Here is a 27,808-nt window from a genome sequence, read left to right as displayed (position 1 = left end):
GCCGCTGTGCAGGGCTGCGCATTAATTTCGACCACCTGGGACTCTCCAGCGTGCACTGACATCGCACAGCACTGCGCGGGCGGATTTTGTTTATTTATTTTTTTCCGCATTCCTCAGTGGAGAGGTTTTGCAGGATGTGTGGCCGCATACCGGTGCGCGTTCGTGCGGTGGAAAATAGCGCCGTGCGCTCTATAAATGATTTACCTTCGTCCCGCTCAGCGCTGTCGCATACCGGCGTGCAAACACACCTGTGTGTGTGCTGGGAACGCGGGGCGTCGAGTGCCGCCGCGTCGAGCACGTGGAGGTCCTCCCACATCCGTGATCATCGTCGCATTCCGTGCTGTTCTGCTTGTTTCGAAATCCCGTCTTTTGAATGCATTTCGTTTGTTGTTCTGTTCTCGAAAATTTTCGAGGGGGCTTATGTTGCGGCTCGCACGTGTTGCGTCAACTAGAAGTCTTGTGTGTGAACGAAAGGAAACAAAGATGCATATTGCGCGGTCTTTTTGCGCGAGGTAATGCTTGGCGGCACTCGATTTTCTCAGCAGCTTTTCCTCCGTGACGTATGGATGGATGGATGGATGGATAGGAGCGCCCCCTTTGAAGCGGGGCGGTGGCAACCGCCACCATGCTCAGCCGTCCTTTTTTTTCCTTGTTGTTCTTAGTTTTTCTTTTTTTGTTTTTTTGTTGTTGTTCGTTTTTTCTTTTCTTTCTTTTTCCTTTACGTGGTTTGGTGACGTCATGGTGACGTCACGTCACGTGGTTTGGTGGCTGCCCGGCCGCGCTTAAGGGCTGAACTGAGTGATTGCAATATGCTACGCATAAAGGAGGCTCTGTACTGCAGGGCTGGATTTGTGGAGGGGGTGATGGAGTCCAAGAAATGCATGAGTCAGACGGGGCCCCCTCCCTCCACCCATCCTGCCGTAGCGGAGGGCTCCGGATCAGTTTCGATCAGCTGGGCTTCTACTGTTGCGTGCGCGGATACATCGCACAGCACGCGGGCGACTTTCGCGTTTCGCTGCCGGGATTCGATGCGTTGAGAAAAAGTTTTAACATTGAACGCGGAGGAAACGATTGCACTAAAAGAGTGAGTATGCAGAACACAGCAGAATGTGCACATGAAAACGGGGAAAAAATAAAGGCGAGAGTGCCGTACATAAGCGCAAAACAGAAAAGGGTCGTTCCCGGGATCGTTTATGTGTGCTATCTACTGGGGCACCGCGGCGGGTCGGGTGCCCTGTATACTTGGAAGCTGCATGGGCTGGAAAGAATCTTTGCCGCCTTCTTGCCGACACCGTATGATCGCATCAAAAGCGAGGCTGCCCTCTGTTGTGGTAACAGGTGCCCAGGAAGCTAGCGTACGCGAGGTGGGGGATATAGTATAATGATGTTGTGAGTGACCGAAACACTACTTTTTTTCATTGCAGCTGTGTGCCTCCACCCCACTTCCGTTGTTCCAGCCAGTCTGTGAGCGCTTCGAGTCTTGTAGAATGGTCTGTGCCTTGAGTTCTTCAAACTTCGTCGAGTGACATCGTAGTTAAAAAGTATGGGCTCGGCGGTCGCTCCTTCCAAACATATTCTTTTTTCGATTGTCTAACCTGTTAGCTATGGCAGATCTAGTTGTATGGTATGACTTTTTTTTTTCAACTTTGTACGTTTGCTCAAGGCCTGACCCCGGCAAGGTCATATTTGTGGCTGTTGTCGAAGGCGGATGCGCAGTGATTGCGACCCTTGTCCATTCGCTGAAGTAAACGCGTGACTGCTGGCCTTCGCACGAGCCGTCGGAGGCGCAGTTTATGGGGTGGGAGAAAGAGATAAACAAAAATAGAGGAGCAGGGCCACAAGCCCTCGGCAGAGACAAAAAGAAAAACAAGGGTTTGGGGGCGACACGTGCTCACTCGCTTTCGGTCGTCCCCGTATATCGTTCTGAACATTCCGCGGCTTGGGCTCCCTTGACATGCTGCGCTGTGCGTCGCGGCAGTCAACAGAACGGGTGTACCGTATTTGTCAAAAGTAACCAGGCTGCATGGTTTGCTTCTAGCTTTTGTATAGTGGGGCCCTTGTGGTTTTCCTAAAGATCAAAAGGTGTTGGAAGGTAAGAAGACCCCCCAGTCCTTACCTTTAACGGCCATTTCAGCTTCAGGGAAGCTGTAAGGGCTCCACAGTACGAGCTAGAAGCAAACCACGCAGCCTGGTTACTTTTGAGAAAGACTTACATAGCCTCGTTTAGCCATTGTGTAAACCTGCATGTACCGTGAAGGAACGCCTACGGCGTTACAGGGGAACTCGGATATATCGAGTTCGAAAAGGGTCGCGAAATAGTTCCATATATCGCTAATTCGATATACGCAAACATTAAGATAAACTGTATGTAACCGAGAAGCAAAGATTCATTGCGCCGCCCCGGTGACTCTGTGGTTATGGTGCTCGGCCGCTGACCCGAAAGACGCGGGTTCGATCCCGGCCGCGGCGGTCGAATTTCTATGGAGGCGAAATTGTATAAGCTTGTGTACTGTGCGATGTCAGTGCACGTTAAAGAACTCCAGGTGGTCGAAATTACCGGAACCTTCCACTATGGCGTCCCTCATAGCCTGAGTCGCTTTGGGACGTCAAACCCACATAAACCAAACCAAACCGCTTCTTTGAGATACGTGCCGCCCAACCGGAGAGCTGGCAGAGCAACGCTGCTTTGCTAGGCCTAACGGGGTTCACATCGAAGCCGCAGCGGACGGTGCTTTGTAACTATAGCCACATCCTATCGTAATATGTCTAATCCTATTACCAGTGCGCTGCACATTTATTTATTTATTTATTTATTTATTTCATACTGCAGAGTCGCTCGACTCCAAGCAGGCATGAGCACGGGCATGGGCAGAGATACAAATAAAAAAACACAAGATATGCACAAACTTCATGCAAGAGCAAACGATAATGCGAAAAAAAAAGAAACCAAAAAGACATGGGTTTCACATAGAAAAGGCTCTGAAATTATCGACAAAGGTTTCCACATTTGGGCTGTTCACTACACACTTCGGCAATTCATTCCACTCTGCTATTGATTTGAAAAAAAATGAGTGTTTTACTGTGTTAGAGTATGCACGAAATTCTTGCAGCATTTTTCCATGGTTATAACGCGTACTTGCTCGTGAAACAGGAGTAATATAATCATGGGTGTTTATTCTAATCAGATTATTATATATTAGGAACAAAAATTTCAATCTTGCTTCAGTGCGCCTTGTGTGAAGAGATTCTAGGCCAATAGAATTGATCATAGCTGATACACTATCTGTTCGTTTGTATCGATTGCAAATGAAACGGGCCGCTGTCCTCTGCACTCTTTCTAATTTGGAGATATTCTTGGCCGTAAATGGGTCCCATAAGCAACAAGCATATTCCAGACGAGGCCGCACCAAAGCCTTATACGCTGCCAGTTTGACATGTTTTGGGGCCTTTGACAGAATGATAATTCATTCAAATTGAGGTATCGTTGGTTTCCACAACGCCTACGTCAGCGAAGCGAGCGGAGCACGCCAGGCGAGGGACTGCCGCTTGGCTTTAGTTAGTTAGGTTGGCTTCATCCTCATGACAGCAGTGCAGCGTGGAAAATGAACACAAGAAGGTCACCCGTAACGAACACTGCACGTTCACCTCTTGACGCGGTTTCGCAGCGCTAGCGCTACTGGCATGAGCCTGAGGCCGCGCGAAAAGTGATCGGAAAAGTGATCGAAAGGTGATCGCAGTAGCGCCACTTGGAGGGGTGCTGCTTGCCGTTCGATATATCGAATGTGCTGCGGAACGCGTTCGATGAACGCGAACAGCAACGCCATACTTTTGCATGTTTTCAAGGGGATGTTCTGACTGTTCGATATAAACAGTAGTTCGATATACCCGGGTATCTGGTCTAGACTGTATCGTATAACTTCGAGGCCGTTAGCAAACCTGCACGTACGCGGGAGGAGTGTTTATGCTACCGGGTCACTGCCATGTGATATCCCGACCGCGGTCGCCTCGTTTCGATTGAGCTGAAATGCAAGAGTGTACCGTGCGATGTCAGTGAATGTTAGAGAATCCGAGGTGGCCTAAATTAGTCCGCGGAGCCCTCCACTACGGTGTCCCTCATTAACCAACGTTTCTCTTTGGGACGTTGAACCCAATATACTAGCTTCGAAGGCGTGCGCATGCGTATGTTGGGACCCTCATACCTTAATGAACTTTGAAAAGAAGAAATGTAAAACAGTGCTACGAGGTTTTCCTTTGTAAACTGTGGCATAAAGCTCGGCATGACAGACGCTGCAGTGGCAGAAGTTACACTCTGCCACGAATGCACACGAGTACGCCTACATGGGAGTAACAGGGGGGTACTAGGCTGTTCTTTAGCTCGCTCCTTTTTATGGGCACGTTGCGCTGCTCCTAGTTCTGGGGTAGATTTCGATCACGAAATACGCGGAATGCTTATAACTGCTAGAACTTTTGCTTCTTTTGAAGAGGGAGTTTGTTTCCGTTGGCAGCCGTAAGTATCCCGTATTTTTAGGGATGCAGATCTGCTCCAGGGCATGGATAGCATGCCCTGCCCCGAAAAAGGAAGCGCGCTGTAAAGGACAGTTTACTCCCTCTGTAGTCCTTTCGTGTCTAGAGTGAGACTCGCGGAGGAATCCTGCGAATAAAATTTCTTTAGAGCATATATCTATATCATTTCTAAATTGGCATTAGCCGCGAGAAGTATATAAAATTACTTTTGTTTAGATATCCCAAAGGAAGGATCGCCCTACGAAGCTCAGATAACTAGCTGGTGGTGGTGGCTCAGCGGTTATGGTGCTCGGCTGCTGACCCGAAAGACGTGGGTTCGATCCCAGCCGCGGCGGTTGAATTTCTTTGGAGGAGAAATTCTAGAGGCCCGTGTACTGTGCGATGTCAGTGCACGTTAAAGAACCCCGGGTGGTCGAAATTTCCGGAGCCCTCCACTACGGCGTCTCTCATAGCATTATTCGCTTTGGGACGTTAAACCCCATAAAACAAACAATCAACTTCCATGTGCGGCGCGGACAGATCAGATCGGTTTGGTTATTGGTTTATTGGAGTTTAACGTCGCAAAGCGACTCAGGCTATGAGGGACGCCGTAGTAGAGGGCTCCGGAAATTTCGACCACCTGGTGTTCTGTAATGTGCACTGACATCGCACAGCTCACGGGCCTCTAGAATTTCGCCTTCATCGAAATTCGGCCGCCGCGGCCGGGATCGAACCCGCGTATTTCGGGTCAGCAGCCGAGCGCCGTAACCACTGGCAAATCAGATCAGCTTAACCTCGATCAGAGCTTATTAGCCTGAGTCTATAACCGTCGCCAGACGTGCCGACGACCCAGAAAAGTAAAACCATGAGGTAATGAGGCTAAAAAGATGCTTTCGCACGTCTACTCGGTTTAACTACGCTTAAACCCTACCGTTTCTTTTTGTGCTTGATTTTGCACAAATTACATCCCCGTTGATGCTTTTTGCCACGCTTTGAGTGTACAAATACTTTGCACGACTTCTTGTTGTCCACATGTATGCTTCGCGTATTCGAGCCTTCCTCGCGAAGGTTTCCGTGGAGCCATTTCTTTGCAGGACCGCAGACCGTTGATCTCGGCTGGGATTTTGAGTTTAAAAATGCTCGCCTCGCTGGCAGGCTGTACGGGCATTTTTCTTGTGCGGTCGTCAGAAATAATTGGTGTAGGAACTACCTAGGGATCATCGTCGTCCCGACAACGTCCACCTCAGGACAAACGCCTTTCCGATATCCTTTTCTAGCTGCGGTCAGCTTATCCCCTGACACTTCATTATCTCATCCGCGCACATGACCCTCTGACGGCCCTTTTTACCTGAGACTTCTTAATCTCATCCGCCCACCTAACTTTCTGCCGCCCCCTGCTACGCTTGTCTTCTCTTGGAATCTACTCCGTTACCCTTAAGCGGTTATCCTTTCGCATTACCCGCCCTGCGCATGTCTCCGTGCTTAGGGAGAACGGGAGTAGTCGCCGGGGGAGTGTGCCAGGATTCGCCCTGCCACCCGGTGATCACTGCCTGACTACATGGCCGCCATTGAGCATCGCGGCCCGGTCGCCTGGTCTTCCTTTGCAAAGCAGACACCGCTACCGCAGTTTCCTAGCATTCGACGGGCAATTACGAATTCGTCGGGGCGGCAGCGCGGGCATTCCTCGGCCCTCGCCGGGTAGTAGGTCCGTCGCCGCAGCTGTCGCGTTGGCGCCGCAGACGCGGCCGCGGCAGCTGAGACGGCGCGTGACCGGCTGCTGCTGCCGCGCACTGATTGACGTCACCGGGGGGGCTCCCGCAGCTGTTCCCCGCGTGCTTTCTCGGGGAGGCAGAGACGGTGCGCACTGCTGCGGTGACGCAGCACCGTGGCCGTCATAGGTGGCACGTGTCCGTAGAGGCGACGTGACAGCGCGTACACACAAACTTCGCGCGCGCTCCCGCGGAGACGGGGCTCGACAGCGCAAGTTTCGCCTCCCCGACGTCACCGCGGCATCGGCCAACGGACGGCCCCGGAACAGAGCGAGCGAGTGAGTGAGTTGCGCGGCGATGGAGCGGGGCAGGGGTTGAGCTCCCTTAGAGCGCGGTTTCCTCTTGCCTCGGATCTAGTGATGCAAAACTATCGAAAAATTGACTATCGATAGTATCGATAGTTTTTTTGAAACTATCGATAGTGTATAAAACTATTGATAGTATTATCGATAGTCTATCGATAGTATTACTATCGATAGTCTACTATCGATAGTAATACTGTCGATAGTGTTGCTATCGATAGTATTACTAGCGATAGTACCGCTATCGATAGCAAGACTATCGATAGTGAAACTGTCGATGGTAAGACTATTGCGTAGGCCGCGAAAACGGGCGAGTCCTGTCGTTACGGAGACCATCACCTCATACCACACACTCATGAAGTCAAGTTTAGGATGCAGTGAGTACGCGTGATTGATTTTACAGAATCGATAGTACTATCAACAGAATTATCAATAGTACTATCGATAGTAATAACTATCGATAGTACTATCGATAGTAATAACTATCGATAGTACTATCGATATAGCGCTATCGATAGTTCGATAGTCACTCAACTATCGATAGTATCAATAGTACTATCGACAGTTTTGCATCACTACTCGGATCGCACGCCGCCTCTTTTTGGGCCGCCGCGGTGGCTCAGCGGTTATGGTGCTCGGCTGCTGACCCAAAAGACGCGGGTTCGATCCCGGCCGCGGCGGCTGGAATTTCTTTGGAGGAGAAATTCTAGAGGCCCGTGTACTGTGCGATGTCAGTGTACGTTAAAGAACCCCAGGTGGTCGAAATTTCCGGAGCCCTCCACTACGGCGTCTCTCATAGCCTTAGTCGCTTTGGGACGTTAAACTCCACAAACCAAACCAAACCTCTTTTTGGGACGTTTCTTCTTCCCCACTGCTCTGGCGCATTGCGCGCTGCGAAGCTGCTTTCACTGCTGCGCGCGCGCGAGCTCTGCCAATGGCTGTGCCGGGAAATCCGTCCCCCTGCTTGGGTGAGAGCGTAAGGTCCCTCTCCTGGTGCGCCTGGGGGAGAGAGGAGATGAAGGCTTTGTAAAGGGAGATGGTTGCTCCCGAGCAGCGGGTTCGCTGGCTGGCCGCATTTTAATGAACACTTTGCCCCGCGAATTTCTCGCAAGTTTGATCGTTGGAAAATTACGAACCTAACGTGGCTTTCTTGTGCTTCCGTTTTTTTTCTTAAGATAGAGGGGAGGGCGACCGCTTTTTCCCTAATCCCCCCTTCTGCGCTCCAGCCGTCGCTGTCACTTCGGTCGTAGGAAGGGGCGAAGTGTGGGAGTGTAGTTGTTTGTCAGTGCTTTAGGATTAGAAAGGCCCGTGCACACGGAAACGGCGACCGCGATCCTGCCCACCGGACTACGAACGAATTTAGTATAACTACCTCGAATATAACGAACTTTGATGTGTCAGCCTCGGACGTAACCAACGTTTGGCTGCTAACGCTTTCAAAACACACATCGAGGGTTGCGTAAGCTTTCTTTTTTTCTTTTTTTACACACTCAGACCGCGTTCTCGTGTATCCCCTATGCCTCCGGGCCCCCTCCCAACGCGCACATGAAACGTGTCCTTGTCTCGAGTTGCAGGAAACAAAAAAGACGCGTGCTCGTAAAGTGAAAGTGGGTGTGAGGCAATCGACTGTTCAGCGCTTTTCACCCGGCGGCGGTTCCGTGTGCTGCGCCCGCAGTGCGCGTGTCGCGACTGCGGGTACGAACCAATGTGCGCTGCACCCCAACAGTTGCTCGGTGTACGGAATGCAGCGGTTGGGTTGGAAGTAGTGCTGAGACGGAAGTTGGGCAAATAGTCATAAGACGAAAGGTTTACGGGAAGCGCATTCGCGGAGAAAAAAAAAAAAAAAAAGTAACGAGCCTTGCCACGCTGCGCAATGCGCAGTAGAGCATGCATATTCCCTCGTTCTTCCAGGCTTTGCAGTGAACTTGTTTGCCCGATCGCGTTTTATTATTTTTTTTTTGTGAACCCGTCTCGCGTAAATTTTGTCCGTATACGTGCACGGCCAAAATCTGTAACAAGGGGATCGCCCCGGGCTTGACCTGTCCTGATCGAAGTCCTCCCAAGAGGTTTTATTTTGGAGCAGGTCTGAACGAAAAAAAATTCAAGGGCACTTCGGCTCTCTAGAGTACTGCAAGGCGAAAGCGTTTCCTGGTGCACTGTTTGTTTTATTTACTTTTTATTTTCCATATTTTGTTTGTTTTTTATTTTTATGTTTGCTGCTTTTCTTATTTTCATTGTTTTTATTTTTATTTTCATATCTTATTTTGTTTTCATTTTTGCTTATTTTTATTTTCCTTTTTCTTTACTTTATTCCTTTTATTTTATTTATGTAACCCATGCATTCACTAGATGCGCCTTTATTCATGCTCGAGCCTTGAGCCCAGACTGAGTATGAACCGGAGTGGCACTCACTATTAGTGATGTGCTCTGCATTGCCCCCTTTTCTAGTGCATGGTCTTTTCAATATGTATTGTTTAACACTGTTTTCATAATGGCTTGTATATAGTTCATGTACAGGGTCAATCACACTTAGAGGGAACACAGCTCCGCGTGGCCACGTACCTGCGGAGTGCCATTGCGTCTAACCCGCTGATGAATTCATGTAGAGTGGGACACGAGAAGAGAGTATTCAGTGTCGTGCTTCGTGCCATCTGCCGCTTTGCACAAGTTTGCCAACGGCTTGGTCGCAATGGTGCTTTGCGTGTGCGCAGCCACGCGGAGCCGTGTTCCCTCTAAGTGTGATTGACCCTGTACATAGAACATTACATCACTGTAATAAATACCATGTTGAAGAAAAAAATGGCTGAGGCTTAACTTGGTTAAGCCTGGAGAATGCGAAGCATCATCGTGTCGCGTAATTTGGAGGCGCACAACCACAGCGACGGCGCGAGGTGGGCCCCAGTTTCTCCACTGTCGTGACGTTATCGTGTCACGTGGTGTGACGTCGTGTCACGTGATTTGGAGGCGCACAACCACAGCGACGGCGCGAGGTGGGCCCCCGTTTCTCCACTGTCGTGACGTCATCGTGTCCCGTGGTGTGACGTCATGTATCACGTGATTTGGAGGCGCATAACCACGGTGAAGGGCTGAAGTAGTAGCTAAAGTAGTATGCTTCACATAAAAAAAGCCTTCGTGGCGGAGTGGTAGCGTCTCCGCTTCAAATGCCGAAGGCCCTGGTTCGATTCCCACCCTCGGCGCAGTTTCTTTTTAAGCAGTGACGCCGAAAGGCGGACAAATCTGCCGACACGGCTGCCGACGCGTCTGTTAACGACAGTATGAGGCATTAAAAAGGCTTTCGTCTTAATACACGATCGCAGCTGCGGCGCGCTTGGTTCCTCTAGGCACCACCACCGCTCGTATCGAGGAGTGATTATCACAACAGGAAAGTCTGTTGGCCTTGTTTGGCAGACGGGAAAGCGATGAATTTTTTTATTAAGGCGGAAGGGTTTAATGCCTCATCGTTGTAAGCAGGGGTTGTCGACAGAAATGTCACGCTTTTCAATTGGTCGAAACGGTCGTGACGTCACAGTGTGCGAATTTCGAACGGGGCCAATTGTACTTCGGCTAGTAACCATGCAACCAATTGAAGGGATGGTATAGTGATGCTCTAAGTAAGTGGGACCGAGTTTAGTTAATTTCTTAATGAACGAATTAGCCTAATTAACCTTTCTAGGTTAAGGTAAATAATAAACAAATAAATAAAACCGAGTTGGAAATTGGTCTAGTTGGGGAATCCAACCAGGGTCTCCGGAGTACGAGACGAGCACGCTAACCACTCCGCCATGCCAGCTTGGTGGTTTGGAATGAACAAAGGCGCGTCTAGTGAATACGGTGTCTTCGTTCTCCCATCTTCCTCCCTTCCCTTACGGCGAGGTCTAGGTGTCCACCGAGATATGCGAGACAGATACATTTGTTTTCCTCAAAAACCAATTTACCGACGAGCGAGGCGTAGAGCCGTACGGGCGATGGCGTTCTATGGACTCCCTGGCAGCGTTGCAAGACGCTGTCGTGTTCCACTCTTAAAGCCGAAGCTTAACCACACATCAGTGGTACAAGCAGCAACATCGCGCTTAAGGCTTTCGCCTCGCTGCACTTTAGGTCAGCAAAGTGCCCCCTGAATTTTTTATAACTGCGTGCCCTGTCCCTGACAGACGTTCTTGGAGCACTTAGTGGGCGGCGCTTCCGAGAGGCTTTCCGGGTTCGCGCATTTCGACGAAAGATTACTGTCGCTTTTTCTGGTTTCCATATATACTACTGATTTTCGCATAAGATAGGTCGTGCCTAGCCTTGGCCGAGTGTTGTCACTCTACGAAATGTGGCGCACTCGTACGATCTCCCTGGTGATATGCGCGCGAGATTTCAGCCCCGTTGCTCACCTACTTTTGTCGTCGACTCTTCGCGGCGTCTCTTGCTTGCGCGCTGCACCACACCACTTTAATGCATTAGAGGCCAAGCACAAGCTCAGTCAGGTCAACGTGGACTACCCACGTCTTTTAAGGCGAGAGCCTTACGAGCCCCATTACGAGAAAAGCCAGCGGCGTCTGTGTGTGTGCACAGAGATGGTGCAGAAAATCTGAGCGATGGCAAGAAAAAATGCGGTGACGTTGCTGTGTGCCTCATAGCGGTCGTGTGACGCACACAGCAAGCCGAGCACTGCCATTTCAGAAAGTCATATTACATATCGTTCGTCCATACCGGGTGTTTTTTTTAGAAGGTCCAAAATTTTTAAAGAAAGGTAAATTCCTTTAGATTTATTTTAACCCTGGGGCTATACTGAGGGCTACGGCGGACACCAGGTAAGAGGCAAACTACTTTAATTAGTTCGCTGATTAACGTATTACGTTAATTAACTTTTATAATTTTTATTTTAGGGGATATGTTGTATTAGCAGAATTGGAGATCGTCTTCCAAACAGTCCTGCCAAGAAAAAAGATTTTCATGAAAAAAATTTTTGCGCGCGTAACAAAGCGAGAAAAAGTCGCCCTGGTAGGCAGCTGCACACTGCAACACAGCGTCTGTGAGCGCTCGCTCCGCCCTGCACTTTGTGTCAATGCGTTTTTGTTCCAGCGCGGCATTCCGTGAGGCCGCGGAGCGAAGCGAGATAAGCAGCGATAGCGCAGGCCTCCAGTCCGGGACGCGTGACGCAAAGCGCAGGGCGGAGTGAACTACGTCAGAGGCGCTCCTGCCGCTGCGTTACGGTGTGAAGATTCCTACCAGGGTGACTTTCTCGCGCCTCGTAGCGTGCGTGAAAAATTTTTAATTAAAACTGTTTTTTCTCGGTTGGACTGTTTAGAGGACGATCTCCAATTCTGCGAATACAACATATCGCCTAAAACAACAATTAGAAAAGTTAATTAACATATTTAGTTAATCAGCGAACTAATTAAAGCAGTTTTCCTCTTGCCTGGCGCCCGCCGTAGCCTCCAGTATAGCCCCAGTGCTAAAATAAATCTAAAGCAATTTACCTTTGTTTTAAAAAAATTTTGGACCTTCTAAAAAAAAAACACCCGGTATATAATCCCCACTGGCCGACCTCATTGTGGCGCCAGTTTTCCCGCGTATGTTCGTACCAAAATTTTGACGCAACCGTTCGTCGTACAGCGTTCCGCGTGGAGTCATACGCGCGCCTGTGTGCGTGTGTGTACGTGCGTGTGTGTGTGTACGTGTGTGTGTGTGGGTCTGTGTACGTGTGTGTGTGTGCGCGTGTGTTCGTGTGTGTGCGCGCGTGTGTTCGTGTGCATGCGTGTACGTGTGTGTGTGTGTGTGTTTTGGGGGGGTCAGTGCACCCAGGACATCAATGATTTCGCATTCCCACGCGTAAGCAGTCATAAATGCGGGCTTTGTACACGTAATTATATCAGCGGATACTTGTGTCTGACCAGTGGAGCCCCACGTAGTGTGTAGCCAACTGGCCTTGCTCTTGCACTGCCGTCGCACGAGGGCAAATATCTTTTCGGGCCTCCTCGAGCTGGCATCGCGTGCTAACACTTGTGGTCAAGCAGCGCGCCCAGTTTCTTAGTTCCGGTTTCTTAGTGCTGGTCCTGGTTTCACGTGGCCAACCGGCGCTATCCTGTGCTGCCGCCGGTGTCACCTTGAAGGGTTCGTATCCGTCGTGTACGTATGCGCGAGAGTGATGTAGACGTTACTGTTTTGCTCACGTACTGCTGTAAACTTCTTCCCCTCGCGGGAGGAGCTGATGTGTCCAGGGTGGATGGAGGAGCAGAGTGCAGGAATGACCCCCGGTGTCCTTCCTGGACACTGGTTGTCTCATGATGAAGTTTAGCGCCAAAAACGAGGACAAAGAAGGAGTGAAGACACAACACGAGCGCTTCACTCCTTCTTTGTCCTCGTTTTTGGCGCTAAACTTCATCATGAATAAGATTCAACTCGCCCAACTTTCCACCTTACTACTGGTTGTCTGTTCCCCTCTGGAAGAGTGACTCTGTGACTGCATGGTGTCCTTGTTGTTGTGTGCGCAGGACGTGCAGGGTGTCGCGGGCGGCTCGCCACCAGGGGGGGCCCCCGATGGGCCTAGCGGGGGACCTCCCGGAGAAGGGCTGAGGCGGCCATGATGCGGCCCTGCGGCGAGCCCCCCGGTGGGCCCGGGGGGGCACCCGCGCACAAGGAGTACCGCCAGAAGGCGCTCCAGCAGATCCGCAACAGCCTCATGCCCTTCGCCCATCAGGGGGGAGGAGCCAGGGACCGCCGCTCCAGCGCCTCGTCCACGGCCAGCGAGTCCGGCTCGTACGCGCCCTCGGTCGCCTCCTCTGAGGTACGTGCGGCTCTTTCTCCCATCCCGCCTTCCGCGCACAGACTCCGCTGGGCCCCGCAGGTGTCCCGGTGACTTCACCAGACCCCAAGCCAAAACTGTCAGCCCTGTCACTGGCGCCTTGGTGCGCTCTTCTCATTCTTCGCAGACTTGCGTGACATTGTCAGCTGGCGCTCCCGCCGTCTCTCGCTCCGTTTACAGTGTCGCGTGGTCACCCCGTCCGTCGCAGGGTAAACATCTCAAGGCTGGCTTCGAAGGAAGTGGACAGAGGGGTCGCGACTTCCATGAACATGCCGCACGATCGCCTTGGGCGGGAGTGACGTCTCTGCGCGTCTCCTGGATTGCCTACATCACGGAGGTTTCCTACGTTGTCCATATCACCGTTGGCGAAAGAAGGCATGCGCCTCCGAACCCAGCCGGCTTTGTTTTCTGGAGAGGATGGTGGACGGCTGCTCGCCAATGGGGTCTCACGTGTTTGGACAACCCAGAGAAAAGTTGTCTAAGTTGGACACCGGTGGGCGTTAATCGTTACCCACTGACAACGAAGTGACTGTCGGTGCTCTTCAAGACGACGACGCTGAGGGGGCATGCGTGGCGGTTCTCAAGGCCTCAGGTCGTAGAGTTCCTCTCTGGGCTGCACAATTGTTTGTCGAGACCTCCCCGTAACAATATGTACATCAGGCGTTGCGCAATTGCCTTCTTAGCGGTACCGTTTGCTTTAAAGGGACCATGCAAAGAATTAAAAGCCGCTTGTAAATGTTAGAAGTGATGCTCAGAAGCATTGACACCAAGTATGAGTCTTCGGAACTGAGCCGGCAATTTATTATGAATTTTTAAGAACCGTGTTTTTTAAAATTCGCGGGCTGTTTGGTGTCTTCGTAGGGAGCCATTTTGGAACCAAAATCGGGAAAACAGACGTCACTAGCCCCATGACGTCGGCAGGCCACCACACGCTGTCATTCGCTCGAGCCGCGGCAGCTACGACGTCACGGGCACACGTCCGGTAGCGGTGAAAATCGTCTGCTCGAGCCGCCGCGCGACCCCCTCGGGCAAGCGCGAGCCAGCTAGGTTCGGGAGCCAAGAAAGCGCAGAGACCGGAGAGACGCTGCCGACGCACGCTGCTCCTCGGGAGTGCGACAACCGGAAGTCGTAAACCGAACGTCAGCGAGTGACGTATTCATGGGCGGAGCGCAGTCCCGGAGCTGTTTTCTCTATTTTTTTATGGTGCCTCGCGCGTACGAGTTGAGGGGGGAGAGGAGGAGCGTGATTTTTAATCGTCTATAACTTCGTTGTTATTAATGCTAGCTCAAAAATTCTTGCGCTGGGGTGACGAGTGATGGATTGCCTATCTTTACGTAATGTCGATAAATTTATTTCGTGGTCCCTTTAAGGCGCCGGGGGCCGATGCCAGTGAAGTGTTTGAGACGCCGTGTGCTTCGACAGCGAGCTGCTAAAGAGCTGGTTTGATTATTGGGGTTTAACGTCCCAAAGCGACTCAGGCTATGAGGGATGCTGTAGTGAAGGGCTACGGAAATTTCGACCACCTGGGGTTCTTTAACGTGCACTGACATCGCACAGCACACGAGCCTCTAGAATTTCGCCTCCATCGAAGTTCAGCCGCCGCGGCCGGGCTAAAGAGCTGATTTGGCCTCATGTTAGGTGTCGTAGCCGCATGGCGTGCTCTGCAGTCGCTTCGTTCTGGACAACGTTGCAGAGGCAAGATCAAAGGGAAGAACACGAAACGTAATAAACGTTGAAGCGAATTGCCTGCCCTCCAAACTCTCCCAGCCATCCGTACTTGTAATCAGTTGTGGGGGTGCGCGGCCTTCAGGTGCCTTTGTCGTAACCTCGAAGTCAGGCGTTAACCTGCTGCCCCCCCCCCCCCCCCCCCCCCCCCCTGTTATTCGTAAGGGTGCGTCTCGGCTCTGGTGAATGAACATGCTATGCGAATTTCATGTGGGTGTGGCGCGCATCTGTCGCTGCGGCCTTCTCGTTCTAGAAGCCTCAAAGTTAAAGGGAGACTGAAGCACTTTTTTCTGAAAATCGGGCTGGCAGCGGCGTGCTATAGTTTTTCATGCTGTATACTGGAATATCGCATCCAAATACGGCAAAAACAAGCGCGAATTGCCTTCTTTAGCCGAAATATGCGGCCTGTGCCGCGGGGCACGCCGCGCGGCGCGCCGCCGCCCGTCATTGGTCAAGAGAGATCGTGACGTCACTTTGAGGACTGGAGAAGCTGCCGACGCGGATCCGGCGTTGCGTTGTGTGCCGATCGCAGCTTTCCGTGTCGTTGTAAAAGCGAATACGGCGACTGTTTTTTTTTTTACTGACCACCGAAGAAAAGGATACTACAGTTTGCTCATTCCACGTATCGCCTGAAACCAAAAAAGACACAAGCAAAAAATTCTATGCCTAGCACAAGCATACGCCAGCGTCAAAGACGCGATGCAGACCATACGTAAAAGGTGCCAGCACAACCTCGGCTCGTATTCTCGGAAAGGAAGGGGTGCGAACAATACTCAAGTCAATTACCACCACCGGACGCCTCCTGGCTCGCCCGGAAGAGCGTCATCCTAAAGAAAAGGCCCAAAGCACTGTGTACAAGAAATCCTATTCTCAGTACCCGGCGTTGCAGGTTGGGGCAAGAAAGAATTTTAAGGAAACGATGAAGGAGCACAAAGTTGGTGTCAAAATTAGCGACGCAATCATGGTGCGCTGGAAACCAAGCCAAATACGCGCACAAGGCTGCTGCTTTACTCCTGGCGCGTTCAGCAGATGCCAGAAAATATTAATCGCTGCCTCGGAAACGTTCGCCCTTCCTAGATTTGCAGTTTAGGTTCAGTGAAGTAGTTGCCAACTATATGTGTGTTTAAAAGCCAAGCTAGCTCCAACTCGCCCGCTGCCACAACTTGATGAAGAAACCGAGTAAGGCTGCGGTGTTTTTTTGCAAAAACTCGGTTGGCATTCATTTCTCTCATAAATTTGCATCCCAAATCAACGTCGAACGCTTTCATTTTAATTGCTTAGCTAGGATTAAACGAGATGCCGCATATGAAGAGCTTCGATGCTTGCTTGCTTTGCTTTATTGTGCTTTGCTCTGCTTGCTTGCTTGCTTGGACACGTCGAACCGAGTATAAAATCACTAACCGAGCCTTGCTGAGCACGTCTCAGGTGGTCTGGCCGCACCTAAGCTGAGGAGAGCGACACATGCTTAAGCCTCTATAAGGTTTCTTCAGGGGCTAAGTGAGCATGTTTCTATTTTTAAAAGAGGCGCTTCTTCGGAGTGGTGACACGCCTCTCATGCGCGAGGAAATCGATGGAACTGTGTCATGGTTCAGCCGCGCCTTTTCGGCAGAAATCTCCAGAGATCACACTAGGACAAGCTCTGCCTGTAGCCGCTCTTACGAAAGTGTTTCGAGCAGAGTAAGCTTGCTTTAGTCGGCATGAATTCTTCGTCACAGCAGCGAGCGGTTGCGCTGCGAGCTTGTGATCGTGCGGAAAACAGTGGAAGACGACACAGTCGCGGCCGTAGTTGTTCGTGGACACGAACGCAGAGTAGTACCTGTTGAATCTGATTCTCAAGGTCGGCTGACACGCTTTGTACGTCACAACGCACGCAGTACGAGGAACAACGCATGCAGCACGAGAAACAACGCACGCTGAAAGCGCGCTCGGGTGCTCCGAAGCATCCCCGGCTCCTCAACATGACGTCACGCTGGCCGACATGGACGAGGTTTCCCTCTCCGCTGTTCCCCTCTCCTGCGCTCGCGCGGGGCGCGGGAAATTTAAACATCGCGTTTTTAACTGGTTATTGCGCCACTGTTTTAGCCAAAATCGAAAAAATAATTTCACAGACGTGATCAGCAATGACACTACTTCAAAACCCTAGAAGGTTAGCTGATTCGAAAACCGCCTCAGTATCCCTTTAAGGCGGATTCGCTGTGGCGAATCGTAGATGTCGCGCGACCGATTTTGGGCTGTTAGTTACGATTTTTCGAAGCACTAGGAAAGCGGGGAGGGAGTGTAACAACGCGCGACATCCACGACTCGCCAGTGTGAACCCGCCTTTACTCCTTGGCTTTCTTAACATGCGGTGCGGCGAAACAAGCGGTGGGTTGGTTATACCGGGACTCGTGCCGAAATAGGAACTTTGGTCGCCGTGTCGAGTGGAGGAAGCCCCGGAGAAACGGAGCGAGTAGCAGCGCGCACTAAACGGAGCCTCGGTTGCGGTGACCGGTCACGGGTACGTCCTCCGCGTCCGGTGGCAGATCAGTGGGGAGGAGGGTGAGGGGCCGCAACGGGGGTCGCGTTGCAGCAGCGCCCCGAGGAGCTTCGGACAAAAGAAGGGGCCACGCACCCTTTCCCCGTGGCGCCCTGCTCGGGCGTCGCGCCGTGGCCCGGAGGAGACGTTTCGGCTGCCCCGCTCGCTCTTCGTGTTCCGAGCCGCCGCCAACTGTCGTCGTCGTCTCCCTTTCTTCGCTCCATCGTCAAGGTCGCGGCTGGGGGGAGAGGGGGCGGCCAGGCCGCCACGCCCACCGCAGACCGCGGCAACAAAAGCGCCCGGCCGCCGCCGCCGCATTCCGAGCGTGCCTGGCTTCCTCTCCCCTCCGAGAAGAACAGCCGGCGCGCTGGCGGCGACCATCATGATGGCTGCCGGAATTAAAGCATAAATAGAAACAGACTCGGGGCGGGGGGCGAACAGGGGGCAAAGGCTACCGCGCGCACTCTGCCCCCGGGGCTGTGGAGGGGGGGGGGGGGGGCGAAGGCATCTCGGTCCTCCGCGGAGCCGGGCTTCTCTCCGTGCGCGTTTGCACTTCCACCGTTTGCTTTGGTCGTGTCGGGACGAGCTTCTGCTGTTCGCCCTCGGGACAAGCTGTGCTCGCCCCCCCCCCCCCCTCTCACCCTCCTCGGAGCCTGGGAGATTCTCCGCGGCTGTTGTCTAAGGGAGGGGGGGAGGCGTCCTTCGCGTGGCCTTCTTCGCGGCGGTGCGTGTGTCAGCGTATTTTGCCGCCCCCTTTTGCTGCTTTTATTTGTATCTGTGTGGCACGTGACCGCAGTGGCACGTGGCCCGGTCGTCCTCCTCCACCCCCGCTCGCCTTTTTCCTCTCGTACCTCCGTTCTCCTTGTTCTGTTGCTTTCGTTTTCGGGCTCACTGCTCCTAACCGTTATCGCGTTGCTTTTCTTTTAGCTTTAGCCCTTTCTCTCAGCGCATGTCCTAAAGTTTTTTTTTTACGTTTCTTTTTAGGCCATGCGCGTCGCGGAGAGTACTGTTGTTGCGCACAATATTCTAAATGGGATTCCCGGGCCTTTGGTGGCTGCGCCGCCGTTCCTGGAATTGTACGCGTAATGCCACATCCTCGTCAGGTACGTGTCGCCTGGCATGAAGCTTACACCTCTGCTGCGTATGCGATCAGAAGCTGCGCATATTCGAGTGCGTTGTATCTTCAGATCGCACGCGTTTTCTTAGGGAACCTAAATACCCCCACCCTCACCCCTATTTTTCGCGCACGGACAGTTTTAGCCTCCTTTTTGTTTTATTACTCGCAGGCTTTAAAAACGGGGAAAACAGGCACAGCTTTTCCACCGGGCTTGTGAGTGGCTTTGCGGGGATCGGCGGAATGAATTTTGTGCTTGTCTCTCGTTGTGTCGTGTGGGCGCGAGTGAACCACTAAGCGTTCTATCAAATGTCATTCGTCAGACTGGCCGAAAGTTGACCGAGGAAAATCGTTTCGCCACAGGGCCACAGACTAGCTTTGATAGAACACAAGGTGTCGTACGGGTGGAAAGTCAAGAGCAGCTGAGGTAAGTTTAACGCAACGAAAAGAAAGGGAAAGCTTTATGGGTCGATCGTGGTGTGCCCGGAAAGAAAACATCTCCTACGTTGCTGTCCATCTTCGCTGAGTTTACGATACATCCTTCGTCTTTTCTCCGAAAGGCGGCCAAATTCGGAATATTCACTTCTTTTCCCCACGCGGGCTCGTCCTTTTAAGAATGGGTGCAGCGTATTTGATCTTTTCGCGAGAACTCGGTCTCGGCGAAATCAAGGTGGCGTCGTAGAGCTTCGCACCGAGTCCCTCGCCGCGTATGGGAAATTAGTATACGAGCGCGCTACGAAGCACGAACCGTTCCGAGATTCGGCTGTAGCGACGACGGGGCGGAGGGCGTCGGTGATCTCGGGGCTGCGATTCTGCCACTGTGTCGCAGCAGCTATCGCGAACGACACAAATTGAGATTTATTTCCCTGATCCACGGTGTCCACCTTTCATCTCACAGCACGGTGTGGCGGATTATATAAAGGAGGGGCGTTGCTTATGAGGTCGCAGTCGAGCGGAGCTGACGCCGAGCTTTTTCAACCGAGCTACGTTCTCCGACGTGTGTGGTCCCACTAGCATAAGGCAATCCGCGTGCACGAGAGAAACAGGAGGACAGGCGCAACATTGTCTGAGAGTTTTGCGCACATCGGTCATTTGTAGCATTATCATGCACCAACTAGGCCCGACATAAGTGCGGCCAACGTGAAGGAGCGCATTGAAGGCTAAATACTCCGGAAGGAAGCGAAACCGAAACTATGCGAGAAACTCCACGGAAGGAAGTAGTAGTTGAAGAAGGGAAGGCGCTTGTCAGTAGCGAACCATATTCGGCGTGGTAGTACACTCTAAACACAAATACGCTTATATGGGAGTGAAAAAGAGAGTAAGGTCTCCTCTACCGTACGCCCTTTTATGTAAGGGTGTGCGCTAGAGGACAGTTTACTCCCTTTTTTACTCTTTTTTTTTTTGTTTGCAGTGTACCCACGTGCTGCGTGTAGCTGCTCTGCACGGAGAAGCATCCTTTCAAACTGTTTCCTTCAAGAGACTCGCCTGTCTCCGGACGTCAACCGCCGGTCCGGGGAAGGACAGCTGGACTCGGCTGATGCCCACGGTTCGAGCGTGATAACAGCGACACAGTTTCAGTCACCTAAATGCCGCGGAAGAACATACGCAACCGGTGGCGCTTAAATTGGGCATCGCACGTAACGTAAACCGGTGTGGCCTTGGAGAGTGACGAGAGCTGACCTCGGAAATCGTCCATGGGCGAGGAAGTTCGCGAGTACAACTTTTGCTTCCTCGTGATCAGTCAGCGCCCCGCCTGCGATACAGAGCGGCTGCCGGTATTGTGTAGCTCTCAGACGAGGCGTCACAAACCGCAACTGCCGCGATATTATTCATTATTGTATGTGCAAATTCGAAAGGGGCACAGTTCCCCGCCAGGTCGAAAACTTTCGGCCTTTTGTTTACCGCCTACGTCGTGTGTGGATATGAAATAAATTTGATCTGATATGCGCCAAAAAGAGTGCGAAGGAACGACTCCGGAAGAGTATCATTGCAAACATGGCCTCCCCACTAGCCGGTGCCAGCTCCGAAGTTCCGGCAGATTGTGCTGGTTGGGGCCGACCCTACAGCCCGCCGACCCGTGGTCGTGCTGCACGCTCGGGTGTCTGTTCTCCTGCGCCCTCGAGCCCCACTCTTGACGAGCGCGTGCCGCGGTGACGCGCGGCGCTCGCTATCCGGCCTCGTTGCCCTCGGCTGGCTCGCACGAGAAAGGGGGGGGGGGGGGGGGGGGGGGGCACGGAGCTTGCTGGAGCACGTGTTTCGTCGCCTGGCAGGCCGAAGCAACCGCTCCCCTTCGACTTCTTTTTTTTTTCCCGAGGAGGGGGTTAGCACCGCGCATCTCCTCCCCTCCCCTCCGCTTGCGCAACCGCATGGCACGCTGCACCCTCTTATCGGAAGACGTCGTCTGTCGAGGAGGGAGCGTCGTCGCCGTCGAGACGTCCGAGCTGATGCGATGCTGCGGCGGTTGTGGGGGCCCCCTCGTCGGCCGGTAATTTAATTTTCGGGACCCGGCTACCCCTTGTCGGGTCGGCCGAACGGGGCTCTTCGGCGGTCGAGGACACGGGTGCACCCCCCCCCCCCCCCCTCCCCCCTCGGCGGCAGTAATGGGCGGCCTGGGCGCAAACCGGTCGCCTGGCGCCGGCCGGACCGGCGGACGCGCCGCCATGGCTGGGACCGCGCGGACGGCCGAGCGCTTTCTCTGCCCTCTCCCCCGCTTCTTGCCTTTGACGCCCCGGTTGGGCCGTCAACAACACTGCGGCGAGGGGGGGCCCGTTGTTGCGCCGTTGGCGTCGCGTTCTTCTTTGCCGTGGCGACAGCCGAGCGCCCGATTCGGACCACTCGCCGTGGCACTGTCCACGCGACTCTCGTTGGGGTGCCAGTTGTCCCCCCCCCCCCTCTCCCTGTGTCTAAGGCCGGGCCCCCTCGGAACTGCGCTGACCCTTTCGAATACGTCAGCGTGGTTCAGCGTTTGGGTGTGCTATCCTGAGCGGGGAAGGGTAGACGGCGGCGGGGGTGGGGGGGGGGGGGGGGGGGGAGGGGGGTCGATTGCATCCCGTGTCTAACACGCGTCGTCTCGAGCTTCAAACGGTTCTTGGTCCTAGGTAGTACACTTGTGAGGGGAAACGGGGGTGAGGCACAGTCAGGCAGGTCACTGGTCGTCGCGCTGTCGACCGAGGCGTTTCTTTCTTTCTTTCTTTCTTTCTTTCTTTCTTTCTTTCTTTCTTTCTTTCTTTCTTTCTTTCTTTCTTTCTTTCTTTCTTTCTTTTTGCTTAACGCCGGCCATCTGAAGGTCGCGGAATGTGCTGACAAGACTGCCAGAAACGTCCAGACTCCTCAACCTCTGACGACGCAAATAAGTTTGAGGCCGCGACTTCAATGCCCCCAGCGCCCGGATCCACCACGAGTAAACGCGCTCTCGGACTCCCATGTTTTTCGTAGCTCAATCAAGCCCAACTGCAGAGAAACATTGTCCGAAAGGCAGCAGCAGATTAACGCGAGAGTCTCTGGATCGCTCCTGCGACTTTCGCTTCGAAGGGAATTAATAAGAAGCGCCCGGCAGTCGCGAACTGATAAGTGGGCTTCGTTAATTTCGGCCCCCTTTTCCGTTTTTTCTTATTTTGCGGCGGCGTGTACGCGGGAGACGGTCATTCGCCGGGGGTCCGACCGCGGGATTAAATTCGCCGGGCCGTGCGCGGCGTCTGCCTGGACCGGGGCCAGAACGGAATACAGATGCCCCGGATGCGCGTATCTCGGGCGGCGGGGGCTTCAAAGCGCCTGTTTTGCGCTCGAGTGCCGGACGCGGGCGGTTCCCGTGAGAAGCTTTTTTTAGAGCGTAAAAAGTGGTGCCCCCGAAGGCCGTCGCCGTTCCCGGACGTGTCCTGTTGAAGAGGTCAGATCGCGAAAAAACGTCGCGCGACGACGGATGCCGCCACTTCGGCGGCTTCTGAAACGGAGTGGAATCGAGATTCCTGCCGTTTTGCGCATTGCAGAATGGGACTCGGTTGACTTCGCCGCTTGGCTCATGTTGTAGACCAGGAAGACAGCTTGGTGAGAAAGAGTTGGCGCTACGCCGCCGGGCGTCGAACCCCGCGGCGCCTATCCATGTGGTGAATCACTGTTTTCCATCGAAAACTGTTGTAAGGAGCCGTTCCCGACGGATTTGAGAGAGTAGGTCGTCAACATTCAGTGTGGATTGAGGCGACGGACCACGGACTGGCTTTCGCGCCGGGATTAAACATTCCACTTCCGGCCCTTGACGTTTCCGCTAGCTGGAATACTCGCGTTACTGAAGGCCGCGATAGTGTGAAACGCAAGGTGATTCAAGTGGGACCAGTGGGTGGTACCATTGGCACACAGATTGTGGACCACCTAATTGGGGTAGATTGTTGGGAGTGGTATCAAACGATTCGGCGCGTTACGGAGCATAAGAGTACTGGTCGAATCAACGCGTAGCATATCGTAGGGATTCGCACCGACGACCTTTGTTTCCCCAAACCTTGATTTCTTGAAATTTGAAACGTCCATTACGTCTAAACTAATTGACGCAGGACGTTTGAAGTGGTGTCAAACGCTTTGTCTTCTTGCTCTGTGTACTTTGGCATCAAAGAAAGTAGATATCCGTGTTTAACGATTTAATTTTTACCGGATACAGCGAAGATGGCTAATGACGCAATGCCCGTTCGATATTGCTAACGCTCGACAACCATACGCTGCCTCAGCGTTTTGCACATTTTTTATCGAATGTAGCACGGCGAAAGGCCGCTCGGTAATTCTGAATTTCATTGCCATTTGTCACCGAAGGGTGTCGCTGTAGCACCACTCCCCAACTATTACAACCCACTGGCACAACTTGAGCACTGCCTGTCGTTGTGTAATGTAACTATTCTAACAGCGAAGTCTATTGTTTAAAGGAGTATAGACACCTAATTTTTGGGTGCATGTTTTCTTCTTTGTAATGATGCGTAAGGCATTAGTATACATGTATTACCGCGTGGTATTCGCCAGCGGCCGCTTAATAATTTGTAATCGAATTTCTTTCTCATGCCGTTTCTGTTTCGGTGTCAACACAATAAAGAACTACGTTATAATCGCTGCTTCATCGTTTTAATTCACGACAACGCTAAAAACTTTGAGATCATTGCGGCGACGCGCAGTGGAGCAATGCGGAACCAAAATGTCCGCATACTATATCGACCTCTGTTTCTGCTCTCACGTCCATGTAGCCGCCGCGGTGGCTCAGTGCTTATGGTGCTCGGCTGCTGACCCGAAAGGCGCGGGTTCGATCCCGGCCGCGGTGGTTGAATTTCTTTGGAGGAGAAATTCCAGAGGCCCGTGTACTGTGCGATGTCAGTGCACGTTAAAGAACCCCAGGTGGTCGAAATTTCCGGAGCCCTCCACTACGGCGTCTCTCATAGCTTTAGTCGCTTTGGGACGTTAAACCCCATAAACCAAACCAAACCATCCATGTACTATATCGACGTCCATGGCTGTTTTTGACGTCCAGGTGTAATTTTCGCGTGCAGTTAACTAATTACAACTCATGAACCACATTTTTCTCTCAGCAAGGTCTTATCACGCACTAGCAGAATCAAGCTTTTGCACATTTATCTTTATCGAACGACACAATCGTGCGGACAATTTTGATGACGCGACACAGCCATCAAATACTTTCGCATTAACAAGTCAGGTAGCCAGCCTCAATAGATGGAATGACAGCGAATAAAAAAAACAGCGACTAAATTGCTGTTTTTGTGCGCCTTACGAGGGTTATACATACTCTGACGTCACAGAGCTCTTGAAACGGAAACGGCACGTGAGAAAATTTGATTATAAATTATTGAGCGGTCGAAGGCGAATACCACGTGCTTTGTCATGTTTAGTGATGTTTCATTCATCACTGTAAAGAAGAAAACATGCTAGCAAAATTAAAAAAAAAACGCCCTTTTTTGTGACCATTTGTTTGGAACCTGTTTTGTCCTACTTCCCGTACTTATGGAATTATTTAATCTTTACTTTTCTGTTACTTTTGGATCAGCCGAGTTCTTTGCGCTAGTTTCAACGTGTACGCATAACTCGAACTGCGCCGGTAACTCTACCTGTACAAGGGAGCATCCCTACAGCGTTGGGAGGAAGGCTTCACGGCAGAGCACAGGTCAGGGGTAAAAGAACGACGACGGTTCGCAACATGTAGCCCGCCGTTAGGTCTCTCAGACGTGTGCAGACTGCGGCTAGAAGGCGCTGCATGTTCTGGGATAAAGCCGCCGCCGTATGCGAGGTCATTATTATTATTATTAGTTTTTTATTCACCGCTGTACGATCGACTCGAAGGCATGAGGACGACGCCGAGCCGTCTGCACGCCTCGCCACATGTCCGGGCCCTCGATCGTCGAAAGACGCTGTGTCGACCCTGAAACTTTCCCGAGGTCGTCGTCTGGGGGAACCTGCGGGGTCCGGGCGCGTAGCACCTTGTCATTGGGGAAAGGGGGGGGGGGGGGGGGCTCTTACCCGAAAGACGATGACGCACGAGACGTCGCGCCAGATGGAAGAGCCGCGCTGCGGCGCGCTCATTTCCCGGCATGCGTGGCGCGCACACAGATGCACGAGCGGAATCGGCGAGTGCGGGTTGCGGCGCGCTCTGCCTCTTCCCCCGACGTTCCGGGAAGGCTGGTGGCCGGCGGCCAAAGCTCGCACCCTGGAGAGCGCGCGTGTGTCCGAGCCGCGGCACGTCTGCTGCGCGCATCTGCCGGTGGCCGGCTGGCGGCTATTTCGGGGTGGGCGCATGGGCGCCGCCGAATCGTCCGAGGCCGCACCAGAAGCTCGGCGCACGGGAACGGCGCCTTCGGGGTCGTCCGTCGGGCACCGGCTGGTGCGGCGTAGAAGCACCGTGGCCAGGATACTTTCTCCGCAGGGTGCTGAGAGTCGTTCGCTGGGTGCGGCACTGATGCCGTTCATGTGCTGATCGCCAGAGGCTGTGCATCAGCAGCAGCAGGCCCCGAAGGTCGGCGGAGATGTGACAGCGCTTGCTTTGTTGGCCCCGCGAGTGGCAGGCCTCCTTCTCCTGACCACACGCGCACATTCTCGAGAGAGTTCACTCCTCGGGAAGCGCGCTCCTCTTGGTGGACTGCGCGTGAAGCCCGGAGTTGCGAACAGGGCAGCCGTGTCGCTGCGAAGCAGGTTGTCATCGTTTCCGCGTAGCTCGTGTCAGATGCCGCGCCTAAATAGATTGTGCAGGTCCCAAGAAAGACGATTTGTCAGGTTTGCGAGCCCAGAACGACAACGGTTGCATGCACAAATTTTTGCGCAAGGCGTGACGTTGGTGACGTTGAAACGCCAGCTACGAAGACCGTTGAATTTGTCTGAAGCGAAGGAATCGCTGTTGGCACGCTTTCACAAAAAGCTGCGAATTCGTAATGTAAGTACCCTGTTTTGTTCACTGCGCCTGAAAGGGTACAGACACAAAGTGTTTGGCTCTCCATTTTTTTTTCGTGCATTCACGGTCACGGTCTTAGTAGTCATGCAGAGCGGTGCAGTTCACGGTCTTAGTAATCATGCACGCCAGCCCTGAAGTGTAATTTGACGTCAGGGTCGACCGGCAAACCTGGACTACCACAATACTGGTGCCGTCGGCGTCGCCGGCAAGCGCTGTCTGCTCCTGTGAACAACCACTTTGCTCGGTGACGTCACAATGATTGGGGCAGTTACACCTTGACGTCATTCGATGTGGGGAAGTGCCGGGCGGCTCCTCGGACAGCATTCAAAATCGTATTAAATTACGTTCCGCTCAACGTCTGCAACTGCAACTCGCTAGAAAGCATCTTCCTACCTTCATGAAACAAATTATATCGTTGGTTAGCGTTGGAAATTTTGTTTGGTTTGGTTTGTGGGAGTCCCAAAGCGACTCAGACTATGAGGGACGCCGTAGTGGAGGGCTCCGGAAATTTCGACCACCTGCGGTTCTTTAACGTGCACTGGCATCGCGCAGTACATGGGCCTCTAGAATTTCGCATACATAGAAATTCAACCGCCGCGGCTGGGATCCAACCCGCATCTTTCGGGTCAGCATCCGAGTGCCATAACCGCTGAGCCACCGCGGCGGCCGGGAAATTTTGTTACTGCATCCCTTCAAGCACTGCTCACAATTGCGGGAAATCGCAGCGGAGCCGTCGCGCAGCTCCGCGGAGTCATGTCCACGCTGTTTTCCCACTATAGTGTTGAGCGCGGTCTTACGCCTCACACGGCTTGGCCGTCGTTGCATTTTTGTGTGTTGAATGATGGACGGGACACATCAGCCGAAAATAGCAAAAATATAACATCAGAGCTAAGCCTTAGGTTAAGGTTGAGGAATGCACCTGCCAAACCAAGAGCCTGCATGCGGCCGGTTTTCCAAGCTCTCTCAAATTTTACAGCTATGTGGTTATCGTTACCACCGGCAGTGTATACCGGCAGCCGTGACGTTATCTTCCTCCGCCATAGCTTCCCAGCAGGAATGAAGGCAGGATGAGGGCGGTGATTGGGGATGAGAAGACAGGAATAATTGCAAGTATTTGCATTTTGGATGGGTAAACATAAATATGTAGAGTTGTAGCTGGTAGGTGAGGTGACTTGCAGGGGAAGACGCCGGACAAAAAGCTCGTGCCCCCCTCATAGTAATGTAGGCTTCCGTCGCGTATGTCCGCCTTTTTCGACCGATCTGCCCTTGTCTCTCCTGGTGGCTGACTCCGCGTTGATCGCCGATAGGTCCTCTGTCCACTTCGAAGCCTTGAAAATGGGCCGCGGGTTCCCATATGATACGGCAACGCGCCCACTGTGTCACCCGTTGAGCGCAGTCAGCCCAGTTCTCGGCGGCCAGACCACGCTAGCTTTGCACGGCGTCCAAGTTGTGCAATGGCGAGAGCGACCATCCTTGCTAGTAGAGGCGAACCGTTTTCTCGAGTCGAGAACGGTGCCAAAAGTATCCATCGAAACCGTATGTCAGTGCACAGCTCCTGCTCTCATTTGCGGTAGTTTTCTTTTCAATTTTCTCTCTTGCCCATTCTACGCATTGTCCTTTGCAGCACACTTTAAGTGTCCGCGTATACAGTACTTTTTTCCTGT

The 27,808-nt window shown here is 52.7% G+C and overlaps 1 protein-coding gene across 3 annotated transcripts in view; it reads left to right on the top strand.

Annotated features, from left to right (window-relative positions):
• wts (serine/threonine-protein kinase warts) overlaps positions 1 to 27,808 on the top strand; it is a 95,580-nt gene that overhangs the window by 44,735 nt on the left and 23,037 nt on the right. For 2 of the 3 annotated variants that reach the window (XM_089572366.1, XM_089572364.1), the window contains exon 2: positions 13,054 to 13,346. In XM_089572366.1, coding sequence (XP_089428492.1) covers positions 13,143 to 13,346 — 204 coding nt within the window. In that variant the 5' untranslated portion in view covers positions 13,054 to 13,142. Of the gene's footprint in view, positions 1 to 5,992; positions 6,551 to 13,053; positions 13,347 to 27,808 lie in introns of those variants that run through there. The other variant, XM_089572365.1, reaches the window with a different exon arrangement.

Source organism: Amblyomma mixtum, chromosome 2, assembly GCF_055824585.1.
Source record: "Amblyomma mixtum isolate Tamu chromosome 2, ASM5582458v1, whole genome shotgun sequence".
Classification (NCBI taxonomy): domain Eukaryota; kingdom Metazoa; phylum Arthropoda; class Arachnida; order Ixodida; family Ixodidae; genus Amblyomma; species Amblyomma mixtum.
This window is presented reverse-complemented; position numbering and strand designations above follow the sequence as displayed.